The sequence below is a fragment of the Neophocaena asiaeorientalis genome, unplaced genomic scaffold (assembly GCF_003031525.2).
Source record: "Neophocaena asiaeorientalis asiaeorientalis breed wild unplaced genomic scaffold, Neophocaena_asiaeorientalis_V1.1 scaffold204, whole genome shotgun sequence".
NCBI classification, from domain to species: Eukaryota; Metazoa; Chordata; class Mammalia; order Artiodactyla; family Phocoenidae; genus Neophocaena; species Neophocaena asiaeorientalis.
The window spans coordinates 10,810,642-10,824,859 of record NW_020173922.1 but is presented as its reverse complement, the minus strand read 5'-3'; the positions used below and the strand labels follow the sequence as shown (position 1 = coordinate 10,824,859).

The 14,218-nt window shown below is 36.7% G+C and overlaps 1 protein-coding gene across 5 annotated transcripts in view; it reads right to left on the bottom strand.

The window, feature by feature from the left end:
* The window catches only part of TCERG1 (transcription elongation regulator 1), a 60,132-nt gene that overhangs the window by 40,707 nt on the left and 5,207 nt on the right, over positions 1-14,218 (bottom strand). For 2 of the 5 annotated variants that reach the window (XR_003004081.1, XM_024752305.1), the window contains exons 2-7: positions 13,186-13,411; positions 10,610-10,762; positions 9,092-9,551; positions 8,662-8,781; positions 4,421-4,663; positions 150-212 (exon numbers count right to left, since the gene is read on the bottom strand). Coding sequence is in view for 4 of the 5 variants with exons in the window: in XM_024752305.1 (XP_024608073.1) it covers positions 150-212; positions 4,421-4,663; positions 8,662-8,781; positions 9,092-9,551; positions 10,610-10,762; positions 13,186-13,411 (1,265 nt within the window). In the remaining variant the exon portion in view is untranslated. The remainder of the gene's footprint in view (positions 1-149; positions 213-4,420; positions 4,664-8,661; positions 8,782-9,091; positions 9,552-10,609; positions 10,763-13,185; positions 13,412-14,218) is intronic. The other 3 variants (XM_024752307.1, XM_024752308.1, XM_024752309.1) reach the window with 3 other exon arrangements.

Here is a 14,218-nt window from a genome sequence, read left to right as displayed (position 1 = left end):
TGACAACTGCATTTATACTGCTCATTAAAAAGAAAAATATAAAAAAATCCACTCACTTGGGCAAAATAAATAAATAAAAGGATAAACAACAACATTCACTACCATGCCAACTTACAGACAAAACAAACTAAGATGGTTTTAAAAATTACCGGTCTTGGTGGTAGCGACTGTCTTTACATACGGGCAGCTGACTATTTGCATCATTGCTACACCTGTAAAATGGATAAGCAAGCATACGTTGGAAAGCTGCCATTGTATGTCGGCTACCACTGGGATTCAGGGAAATAATTTACCACTACAATTTAGAATGTTATTTCCAATGAAAAAGACCAAGGATGGAGTAGAATTTCTTTTTGTTTGACATTTTGTGGGAAGTGGTGCCAAATCCAATGATAACTAATTCTAAATTATAGCATCAATTACCTTTTTATCAAACCAGTTAATATTTGAAGGAGTCTCAAGAGTTTAAATTCAACAAAGGAAAGCCCCTTCATTACGTATGCATAACAAGTTTTCATGCTTTCATGTGGGACATTTTCCCACAGGACATCAAACCCATGCTGCTTAAGACACCAGTGAAAGGCAGACGCAGCATGACACTAACAAGACACTTTCTCTGTGCTGCTGCTAAGTGGGAACTACATGCAAAAGCAGAGGCATGGAGCATAACCATGCAGAAGTAGAAAAAGAGTAAGATAGGACAAAGAGGGGTGGGAGGAAAAGGAAGAAAATAAAGTATAAGACAGATCCCAATATACCACTGCAAATAATACTTTAAATAAAAGGGCAAAGATGAAGAGGAGGGTAGCATTCAACTAATGACAAAATATCCATGTGTAGTGCCTGCTGTACGGAATGCCACGGGCCTGGAACACTGTGGGGGCAGGCTAACAAATTAAGAAGAAGACAGCCCCTTTAGTATCATTAATGACTACCTGGGCTGATTACTTTAGAAACCTCAATCGTTTAAGCCAGCTAAAGGAGTAGCACTTGTATTAAAGAATGGAAATTACGTACAGTTCTTAGAAGAATGAAGACTCATCATGATGCATTACAATGGTGATAAAAAGGGAATGAAACGAAAAGCTGGAAAACTAAGACTGATTAATTGAGGAAAATCAAAATTAAGAGTTTTTTAAAACTTTTAAAGGAAAAGGCTGAAGGCAAAGGGTTGGGAAGTTAAATTTTATTTTCTATTTGTTTTGGCTAAAAAAAAACACTAAACCTATTTTGGTACCGATAAAAATTAAAAGTAATAAATTCTTTTCCCCACTAAAGTACATAAAAATAAAATTTTCCTAATTCAGAGAAAAATTAAATTAAACCCCTGCATTTGTAAATAACATACCTATGTTCATGCGCACACACACACAAAATACTGCCAATTTTTGAAAAGTGCCTTAATTTCTTAATTACTATTTTAAATAAAAATATTAAAGCTAAACTTTCTATTAACAATGAAACTAAAACAAACGCACTGGATCAAAAAAGTATGCTGAATAAAGTTTATGTATAGTTTTATTTTCCATAATGTTTAAAGAAAGCAATGGAAAAATTCATTTGATTAAGGAAGTTACAGCATATATTAGTTTTAAATTAGTATAAATACTGCTATCTGCAGGATCACTGAGCCTACTAAGTCAGCACTAGAAATTCAATTCTTAGACTCTGAACTCTCAAAGACTGTTCTCCAAAACCATCTCCTAATCAGTAATTTCAACTATACAACTTAAACAGAAGAAAGTCAAATATACTCATATTCAGGCCTAACTGCCATTGCTAAATATCAGCTGGGCCAACACAGAACTCTTGTATTTGACTATCAACATTATAGGCCATAATAAAAGGACATATTTGTTTCTTCTCATGTTAAAAAGACCAACTTAAGGTTTTCTAAGGGTGACTATATGCATATCATGAAGACTCACAAAATAACCAAACATCTAAATTTTTAACCTTCTTTGAAAAAGGAGCATTTGTTCAATTTTCCTACAACTCTACCCTCAAATTATATTCTACCAGGAAATTAGAAAATTCCATTTAGTATTCTGGATAATCCTGATGTCACTGACCATAAGCTTCTTAAAATTCCAAATAAGATTTTACAGACTACAAAGTAGAAATCCTGTAATCCTAATCCAATTCACTATCCCCAACTCCACCTCTTACTCCTATATTTTACCTAACTCTTCCACTCCTTTTCTTCATCTTCACTATCCCTTCTTTAATCATCCTCATTAGCACCATACATTGCTATTTCAAATAGAATATAAGGCTCCAAGATAAATTACATCCAAATTCCTCCTGGTTTACCTTACTGTTGAATTGATATAAAAAAGGAAAAACAGAGATAGATGGCATTATACATAAAACCAAAGATTTGGGGAGGAGAAAAACAAGTCTTCTTTTCCATTCTTCTTTTTTTTTTACTAAAGTACCTTAGATGACTGAATTAAAAGGGGAAATGAGAAAATGAACGAATTCTAAGATGCCTTATTATATAAAACAAATATTACTTTCTATAAAACATTAGTTCCCTCTCCAAAGAATCTCTGGTATCTTGCATAAAATTTTACAGATTATCTAACTCAGGTTCTCTTCCAACTGACCTACAAAGTAATATTAGTGGCTCCCATTTATTAAATGCCTTTTACTGCCAAACTTCATAGGTACTACCTCATCTGGTAATACAAACGGTTACCACCTGTTCTAAAATTTAACGGTGGGATGAGGACCAGAGAAGACCAAGGCATCCAAAGACAGCTATAACTGAAGGGATTTTACTGTGACAAAATTCCACTTTCTACAGAAATAAATTTTGCTACTCTTTCACCCACTGGTCCTATTAAGAACCTCTAAAGCAAAACCAAAGTTCTTTTAGACAACAGCCTTTCCAATACCTCATATATGTTATTATGCTACCTCTCAATCTTCTCTCTACAGAATTAACAATCTCAGCTCCTTAAGATCGCTCAGAATCCAGGATCTGGTCTTAACACTGTCCCTGACCCTAAAGCAGACCAAGATTGCAAGAGGTTATAACGAATATCAAGCTTTTATCCATTCATCACTTAATTTTCTACAAAGAGTATATCCAAAGAGGAAAGTATCAGCTGCTTAATCTTAAATTTAATTTTGAAAAAGGGTAATCCCTAGTATTAGAGACAACATTTTTTATTTTCTTCTTACTTTTAAGTGATTTCGGTTTCTTAAACATCACATACTGGTCATTTAATTATCTAACACTACATCGACAACATGTAAAAAGGTTTTCCAAAAAACCCACTAATTCTTAAATTTTTGGTTTCTTTCTTGCTAAGGTGTAATATACGAAAGTGTTCTTTTCGAAGTAGTTACAAGGAAATAGTGTGATAATTAAAATGTGTGCAAATCTAAGAAATAGCTGTATCACAACCCTATTCTTACACAAAAACTAGTACAATAAAGCAGCAACCACAGTGAAAGGAGTGTGAAATTAGGAGACAAGAGGCCTAGGTTCTATTCATCTTTGCTACAAACTAGCCTTGTGAGCTTGACCTCTCTAAGGCGTCAACATTTTCAACTATAATTCTAGGAGAACGGACCATGGATTAAGGAGTAAATATGTTTGACAACAGCAAACACACTCAAATTACGATGCCAAACACTACCACTGTTCAATCCCCGTGGGAAAAAATTCTACTCCACAATCTTTTAATTCCTTCTCTAGTTGAAATGATTTCCCCTAAAAAAATAAAACACATGAACTCACCATAATTAAACGTTAAAATGGTGCCTGTTATACTTCACAATTGTTACAAGGGAAACTTATGCTTTCTGTTTTAGATGATTTTTTTTAAGTTAAGTGACTCACATTTTCTTCTCAGTATAACGTAATTATTACGAGCATGGTTCTTGGATCTGGAGTGCCCAGACTCAAACCCCAACACCATCACTTATTAGCTATGTGACCACGGGCAAGTAACTTAACCTGTGTGTGTATCTACCTCATAAGACGTTTGTGAAAACTAAACGAATTGTTCCATGTAAAGTGCTTAGACCAATGCATGATATAGAAATCACTTAACTTGTGTTACCTATTGTGACCTGTGATTTCTTAACTTCATACACTTAGTCCCTTAAAATATTGCATTTAGAACATATTTACACAAAAAGATCATTTTTAATTCATTGGGGCCATTATCCAAAATGAGTGTAGCTTTAAATGTGGCTCTAATTTTAAGACATGTAAACAACAACAACAGAAAAGGACATTTACCAAAACTGAAGAGAAAAATACTGCAGTTAGCCATGAATCTTTCAAAAATGTTTCAAACAAGTGAGATTCAAGGCAAATTTCAAATGCAACAGACACATGAGAACAAACTAACTGACAATATGAAAACATAGCTGGAAAAACTATTATTATCTATTGGTTTACCTGGAAGAGGAATTGGCATGCCAGGAAGGGGAACACGAAATGGAGGTACCATTACTGGTGGAAAAGCAGGTATTGCTGCTGCTGGCTGAGGTACTGAATGAGGAACGGCAGGAGGTAACGCCTGGGGGTGTGGCTGAGGAACAGTTTGCACAGGTGTGGCTGTAGGAGCAGGAGTTGAAACACTAACTGTAGGCGTGGCAACTGAAACAGCAGAACTTGGGGTCTGATCTTGTGTTGTGGGTGCTGATAAAAGATAAAACAGAAATATGTATCACTCCTTCATAAACCATTGTACTATATTCATTCATCATTCACTCATTCAGCATGTAAGTATTTAGGGCCCATTCCATGCACTGCAAGGAATTTATAACAAGGTCTCTGTCTTCCAAGAAGCTTGAAAATAGTTAAATGAAACAAACAATAACTAAAACACAAAGTGAAATGGGATAAATGTATAGGAGTGTAACTCAAGACCCAAAGACCATTTCTTACTCTGAGACAGTACAGAAAATTTTATAGTGTGGTGATAGGCCTTGAAAGATTAGGATTTCAACAAGGAAAATGACAAAGTGAAAGGAGTAAATAAGCAAGTGGTGAGAAAAGTGAGTAAAAGCAAAGAGTAGGGGACAACAAGGTATTGTTTAGAAAACAGAAGACAAGCAGTCAACTAGTAAAACACTAGGCATACCAACAGAACCAGTGAGTTACAGCTGGAAAGGCAGGCCAGAGGCACAAAGTGGGAGGCCTTGAACAGACGACTAAGGAGTCCGCACTTGACTGGGTAGGGAAAGGGAAGAACTTATGTAAACGTAGAGAAATGATCTAAAAGAATGAACACCAAAACGTATGTGTACACCTTTTACTTTTTACTACACATGCTTCGTTAACGAGTTTGATTTTTTTTATAAGAATGCATTCACATGTTATTTATGTGACTTCATGAATGTAAAAGGGATGTGGGGGAGGTAGAATGAAGGCTTCTGTATGGAAGAGTAACAATCACTGTTCATTTGATGAATTAACCTGGCAGATGCATAGGAAGAAAAGGAAGAACAGAGGTGGGAAAATCAATTTCAACGTATCTGGAGTTGTCCAAGCAAGGAAGAACAGAGAGAAAAAGGTATGCAATAACTAATGACTGACTGGATATGAACAAATGGAGTCCAAAACGACTTGGGTTTCTCTATAATTATTTCAAAATAAAAAGGTAAAAAAAGAAAAAAAAAATAATAACTCAGGTTTCCAGTGTGAGAGACCAGCAAAATGTGAAATTCAGGATAATTTGGTTCTGCTAATACGTTATTTTTAAATATCAAAAATAAAACATTTTATCCCTAGTAATCACACTTTGTGACCCCCAAAATATATAAAATTCATTTCCTTTTTTTTAAGTTTCAGTTCTCAAATATTACAAAACATTTTTTGTTATTTATTCACAACCTATCTAGTTCCAAAACAAAATTCATTTTCATAATTCATTGGTAACTAATAATTCATCTTTATCTTGATATAAAGAAAAATGTCAAACTTTACCTATACTGGAATAAAAATGAAATTTATCAAATTAAATAAAACAGTGCTTTCCTAATCTTTATGCCAATTTTATTCTAAGGGAAAGCACACTGTTTAATGCAAACCACCCAATAATCCAACTGAAAAAATTTCTCACTGTCTTTCCTTCAGCTCCTAACAATGAAAAACTCACTTAGGCTGGGAAGATGTGAGCAATTTCATACTTGTTAATGAGGGACTCACCTTGGCTAAATAGACAGCAGGGCCAAACAAGTATCTTCAGGGGCCCAGGAATGAATTGGTGGTCTAGCATAGACCTAGCCTTAGGGTACAGTATCATATTAATATAATTTTATAACAGTATGAAAAATACAAATTACATGCAACATTTGCCCAGTCCCATACATATACCATTTAGCATTTGTAATCTACTGCAATGGCTGAATATATATCAAGTTATTCTTCCCAACTTCCCTGAGGAGGAGGATTTCATCAGCATTTTTCACAAACTTGCATAGGATAAAATGAGTTTATGCTCAACTGAGGTTAAAATATAAATTCCTTAATTTTTAGTTCAATTTACCCACAGGTTTATACTGCAGTTCACAGAATTACATTTTTAAAAAAAATCATGGTACTAGTATTTAGTAATATTTGCTAACTCACAATACAAAGTACTGAGTCAGGAAAATAAAATGAGTTACAAAGGCATCAAATTTCAGGGGGAAAGGAACACGAAATGGAGAAGGCAAAAAGTATTCACTCAACCTATTCCTCTTGCTGACACAGGATTTTCTGAATTTGATTAGTTGCCATGCGTCATGAGAGAAAAGGGACAAAGGCAACAAAAGAATTAACTGGGAAGCTGGGAGAATGGCAGCTAGGACTTTAGGTAAATTCCTACTAACTCCATTTGCTAAAATGACTAGTGTAACACTAGACCTCAAAATATACTACTAATCCAGCCTCAGATCTTAACTAAAAAAGACAAGTGACTATCTCTAAGAGATGGAGAAATATTAAGACTGATAACACTTCTTGACACCCAATCAAGCGAAATAAAAACAGCTATCAGGAATACTCAGAAAGACAACATCAAAATTGATGTTTAAAGGCAGTAAAAAGAACAAGATTTTGCTATTCTGTTCTTAGAATAAACGCCTCCCTATCACTGAAGGGTAGTACAAAAAATGAAAAACAGGAATTCTGAATAGAATGGTTGGTAATGGACAAGATACCTATGGGCCTACTGACAGACCACTCCGATATGGAAATGAAATACAAAGAGAACAGTTAAAAGTTTTTGGCTACCCACCTCCCTTAAAACAAAGTACTTCTATTTTTCCTTCCGAAGAGGCAGGGAATAAAACAGAAGCAACACAGAGCCTCCACATAGAACCACACTGCTTTTAATTAATCTCCTTTTCCCATCACCACCACAAGTACCCCATAAAAACTGACTATTTTCTGCCTTGCCCTGCAGGTTTTAGAAGCATTTGCCTATAAAAAGGCAAAGACCTTCAACCAACTAGCTAGTATCACTGTTAATCTGTATTTTCAGAATTCAACTTGGCTACAAGAGACCTGTAAAGCATTATTTACATCTTCCTATTAAGTACATTTTCTCCCAAGCCCTCTAAAAAATATCAGATAGGAAAAAAAATATATATATATATCAGATAGGGCCTTTAAAAGACCTGCTACATTTTCTCCCAAGCCCTCTAAAAAATATCAGATAGGAAAAAAAAAAAAAAATATATCAGATAGGGCCTTTAAAAGACCTGTCTCCATATCACATGTACCTTACTTCTTCGGTTACTACGCACATCAGTAAAATAAAATCAAATTTGAATTTAAATTCAGTAGGATGACTAAATTTCTCTCATGTACATATTTCTTACAAGGTAATATACACTAATAATTCCCTAGTCCCTGAAGCTATTGGCGGAGGGAAGAGAGACAGTTTTTTTTTTTTAATTCTCTCCCATTATCCAGGTAGCAAAATAATCTAAATTATAATCGCCTTGTAGGGATAATTATGTATCTTCATGCCAGTATCATAATAATCAAATAAATAAAATTATGTAAATATTTGGGGGCTCAATCTCAGCCTGTAGAAAAAGTAGCAGCATACTTATATCAAAAAAAAAAAGAACAAAATAAAATCCAGAACTAGTAGCATAAATATTAATGACAATCTTTCAAGCAAATTAATATTCTTCTCTCCTCATCCCTGAAATCTATTAATTGTCTCTCATCTTTATAAAAAAGATGTAACCTTTGGGCCTCTGTGTCTTCATACCTGAAAATTCTCTTACCTTTCAAACTGCTTCTAACACAATTCCACATTTCATCTGCCTGCATCCCATTCTGGGACCCATCTACCTCTAAACAAGGTTACTGAAAAGTTCCTAAGTTTCCTTGATTTCAACACTACCCAAAGAACGAGTGCCATAAAAATCTTCCAGAATACTGCATTCATATAGACCGCCTAGTGCCTGCCTGCCTCACCCATTTGCCTTGTTCTTAAAACTCTTCATAACCTGGTCTCTTATTCAATATATTAACCAATATAAATCCTCCCACCTAACAATTCATAAACTATATTTATCCTCATTTCCTGACCTACATTTCCCACTACCTGAAACACCTCTCCGAAACTTTGAACCTATTCAAATCCTATCACACATCCTTTATGATAAACCTCAATACCCATGTAGTCCACTCACTTGTCTCTCCGTTTTCTTGAATTCTTATATCTTCTATTTTCGCTGCATAACTTTGCACGCTATTCTCTAATTGTTTCACATGCATTATTCTTGCCTCCTCAATTAGAAAAACTGGAAACTCTGCAAGATAGGGGCAGGGGCCAAGACTTACACTTATTCTGCAAACCCCACATCACCCAGCATTACTGTTGGCCAAGTTGAATAGCTAACTCTACACTTCCCCAGTTTAGCTTCATGAATTTCAACTGGGCAAATAATTTCTTCTACTAATGTAAATTTCTGTTCTTTTTAGCCAAAATTCTTAATGTCAAAAACATATTTTAAATAACATCAAGGATAATACCTAAAACACTAGGATCATTTTGGAATGCATTCCCACTTGTCCATTTCTCTAGCCCCTAAAAGAAAGCACATGCTGACTAGTACTCACTTGATACTGTCTGCGAAACTGAAGAGGCAGTTGTTGTGGTAGAAGTGGTAGAGGATGGGGTTGATGATGACGTTGAAGTGGATACCGCAGGTGCTGGGCTACTGGTTGTAGGGGTGGAAGCTCCCACTGCTTGTGCTTGCACTTGCGCCTGCACCTGGGCCTGCGCCTGGGCCTGGGCCTGGGCCTGGGCCTGGGCCTGAGCCTGAGCCTGAGCCTGTGCCTGCGCCTGCGCCTGTGCTTGTGCCTGGGCCTGCGCTTGAGCTTGAGCTTGAGCTTGAGCTTGTGCCTGGGCCTGGGCCTGGGCCTGGGCCTGGGCCTGTGCCTGCGCCTGGGCCTGGGCCTGGGCCTGAACCTGGGCCTGGGCTGCAAGCATAGGTGTCAGTTCTGACTGCTGAATGACCTTAACTCCATCTGGCTTGGTCCATGCAGATTCACGTGTCCGAGCATTGTAATAATAAACCTGCAGAGAAAGCAAAATCATCAGTATCAACGAATCTGTCAACTATCATTTATAAACAATAATACAACTATATTTTGTCTTAAACAGTATTAAAAAAAACCTTACAAAACAGAAAGTACACCAAAATTGGCTGTTTGTATATGAGGAGACTAAAGGTACTTCTTCACTCCTTTTTTCCTTCCCCCCCCACCCCCGTTTTCTATAATGAGCACACTATATTTTTAACACGCACCAAAAAAGGAGAACCAAGGTTATATTTTGTGCACAAAGTTAACACAGTGGGCCTGAGACTGCTATCCTTAGAAAGCCCTGCCCACAATGTTGGTCCTTGGCTGGCATCTGGAAACTTAGATTTCAGGAGGGTTCCCATCATTCCCTAACTGATAAGAATGGCTCATTATGTTTAAACTGTTTATGCAAACAATGCAGTTTATGCTGAATACATGCCTTCCTTCTGGGAGTCTGGAATGTGGTATGTGCTGGGCAGATGTTGCCAGATATAGGACCAGTCCCCAATGAAAACCCTCGACTCCTCAGCTCAGGAGAGCTTTCCCAGCAGACAACACTTCACCTGTGTGTTCACAATGCCAAGTCGCAGGAATTAAACACATTCTATACGATTCCACTGAAAGGACTCCGGAAAGCTTGTGCCTGGTTGCTCCAGACTGCAGCCCATGCAACCTCCTTCTCTTTGCTGGTTTTGCTTTGTATCTTTTCTCTGTAATTAGTCTTAGCTGCAAATACAACTACATGCTGAGTCTTGTGAGTTCTCCTAGCAAACACTAAACCTGAGGGCTGTTTTGGGGACCCAAGGCACATATTTAAAATACAGGCTTCCAGAATCATATAGGCAAACCTATGTAAGTGCTCCAGGCCACTTTATGTCTGTGCATAAGTCCAATCCAGTGAGGCTTTCCAGGAGTCCTGCCCCACCCTGGCTTACCCAAGGCTCATTCCTAATTGGCAAAGATACAGTCACCGATCCCAATCTGCCAGAACTCCTGTTTTACTCTTCTGTTACTAAGAAGCTAACAACCTAAATACATTTTATAATTTACCTTCCCATCTGGAGTTTTATTTTCAACCCATATCTCCTCAGTAGGAGGCAGCGCTGGAGTACCAGGAGCAGTCACAGGAGGCATTCCTGGTGGAAACATCATACCCGGTGGAGGAGGCATGGTTCCCATGGGTGGAGGCATGAAAGGTGGTCTCTGTTAATTCACAAGAAGTAATGTCACTTGTGTTTATCTTTTTTCCTTCAAATTATTACTAAATTCTACCCAAAAGTAAAGCACTGTAAGAAAAACTACTTTTATAGTCAATTCAGATACATTTATCTAGGTTATGTAAGAGAAGTTTCTCTGTAATAAAAATGATTACTAAATAGACTAGAAAGAAGTACATCAAAATACTAATAGGGCTTCCCTGGTGGCGCAGTGGTGAGAGTCCGCCTGCTGATGCAGAGGACACGGGTTCGTGCCCCGGTCCGGGAAGATCCCACATGCCGTGGAGCAGCTGGGCCCATGAGCCATGGCCGCTGAGCGTGCGTGTCCGGAGCCTGTGCTCCGCAACGTGAGAGGCCATAGCAGTGAGAGGCCCCCGTACCGCAAAAAAAAAAAAAAAAGTACTAACAATAGTCATCTCTGGGTTATAGCATTATGGGTGAGTTTTGCTTTGTTCTTTATACCCTAACTGCCTATTTCATACACTGGGCACTAGATTACTTTCAAAAGAAAAAAACTGATTCTTATTTACAAATAACATAGCAATAACTAAAAAGGAAAAACCAGAAATACCTAACCCTTTGTTCTCTTTTCCTACAAGAAAAAAAAAAAAATTAGCTAGGAAAATATTCATCATTTCCTATTTTTCAAATAATAATAATGTAGCTCACCAAAGATGTTAACATTAGTAAGTTTAAAAGATACAATTAAAAAAATTATCCCTTTTACTTTTCAGGAAAATGAGAATTTAAATGGTATATATTATAGTTAAAAAAAAACAACTCCTGGAACCATTCATTACTGATTCAACACTATCTCTGATAATTCCTTCAACGACTGCTGACCCAAGCCAAGATCCTGAACCAAACAATTTAACTGTAACTGCTATATCTTACTCACCAAAGCAGAAAAGAGGTCTGCCATTTTGAAAACAGATTTTGAACAGGGATTAAAAGATTTCCTCTATAATCTACAAGTAACATTAGAATTCAATTATCCAAAGCATCTTAATCTGGATAATGGAATTGACATTATGCTAATAATGTGCAACTGTATTTCATTTTCCTAAAAATGTTTTCTTTTCCATACTCCAGTCTTTCTGGATTCAGCTCGCTGTCTTTCAAGCATCAGCACACAGGCCCATGTTCTATAAAATATCTACCCCAAATATATCTCATGCACCAGGAGCTGGAAATCACTTGGATTTACTGTAAAACCACACAATCATCCATCAAGACCAAGAAAAGCATCACAACATTAGAAAGTATCCCATTATAGCATCTGATATACTTTCATTAGAGGATTACATTAATCCATTACATTTTATAATATTCTGCAAAGACTTTAACTATTAAAGGCACAAAGTAGAATAAATTCACATGTAACAAGTTATACCAGTCAGTAGGTCAAAGTTACTTCCTATTCTAATCCTGAAGAAAACATAAAACCATTTAACAATTTGTTTAAGGGGGTGGGGGAAGGGGGGGCTGCTCATTACTAGGAAGGCAACAAAATTACTAAGCAAAGTATTAAAACCTGGTGTTTCTTCCATAAATATAACCCTATTGAAACAGAGTTAACATCATTTAAACAGTAGCTCATTATCTCTTTCTATTTTTAGTAAGTTCATTCTTGGTTATCCAAGCTAACAGAAGGGAGATGATACTACTGTATTTATTTCGTTTCAGAATGGTACAGGCTGAATAAACTAAGAAAACATAGAAACATACTCAGTCAAAAAGAATATAATCTCAAAAGTAGATATTTTTGAGAGTTGATACCTTCATAACCTCATTTCAGACAATAACTGGGTCTATTTACACTAAAGAGGGATACATGCCTCAGGTTAAAACACCACGAAAGTTTTTATTTGAAGAAATCCCACAACAATTCTATTTCTAAAATTGTAAGATAACTGTATTTTTTTTCTGGGGAAGGAAAAAAATCCAAATATTGTGCTTACAAAATGTGTTTGTTGTCACTTTCTAGATTCTATACTAGGCATCATTTCTGGGGAGAACTGCTCAGGAATATACATACACATATATTTAAGTTTACCTGCAATATGTATCACTGAAAACAAATTTCCTCTACTCTATACGTAAGATTTCAAACTTCATCTCCCATAAAGAAGATGGATTACTAAAGACAATTTTCAGAGACGAAGGCAGGTTAGAACTACCCTATTCAATCCTAACTTAACACATTTTTCTATCACCATATACATTTCCAGTCTGAATTTCCATACTAATTATTGTTACCAGTGCTTTTAGAGCAACACATTAATATAAGGATGTTCTCTTTAGTTCCCATTTTCCTATAAGACCAAGAACACAGGTTTTAAAGGCAAAACTCATATGTAATATTGACACTAATGCCAACAAAGAAACAGCTACCTCTATATTCTTTACCTGGAGGTGTGGAGGGCCCATAGGTGGAGGAATCCCTCCTGGGGGAGGCATTGGTGGCATATTAGGATCAAAAGGAGGACGTCCAAATGGGGGCCGAGGTGGTGGAGGAGGGCCTCGCATCATACCAAAAGGTGGAGGAGGTCGCATGAGAGGTGGTGGGCCTCGCATCACTGCATTTGGTGGGGGAGCTGGGCCTCGGAACCTCAAGGCCTGCTGTTGAGCCATCCTGTGTGGGAAAGCCATGAATAAATTTTTCTTTCTCAACTTAACAAAAATGTAGCTACTAATCTCTAATTACATCAAATTTTTAAAGCCCTTAAGAGCAAGTAGAGTTGGAAAGTCATATTGCACCACTGCAATAGAGTGCATCAGTAAGAATGATCAATGGACACCAAATCTAGGAGGAAATTTAGATGAGGGAGGTTATTTGGATAGTCTTAAAGTATCTTCCCACATGTTTCTTACAGTTGCAAAGAAGGATGAACAAAACACCTATGCAATAGAGAAACTGACCTAATGTGACTGAGAGGGACACAACATCACCTATTCCAGGCAAGAATGCATAACCTCAGTCTAAGAAGGAGCTATTCGACAAACACAAAATGAAGAATGTTCTATTAGAAAGGGGGCAGCAGGGAGTATACTCTTCAGAAATGTTGATGTTATACAAAAAAGACAAAGGAAGGCTGTGGAAATGTTCTACATTAAAGAGGCCAAAGAGACATGACAACACAATACCAACTCTAGACAGGATCCTAAACTAGAGAGAAGAAATGCTATAAAGGACATAATGGATTAATAGACAACACTGGAATACAGACAACAGATTAAAGTATTTTATCAAGGCAAATTAATAGACAACACTGGAATACGGACAACAGATTAAAGTATTTTATCAATGCAAATTTACATTGATACCTGTGCTGTAGTTAAGTAAGAGAAGATCTCTATCCTTAGAAAATAAATACTCAAGTATTTAGGGGTAAAGGGCCGTGTGTGTGTGTGTGTGTGTGTGTGTGTGTGTGTGTGTGTG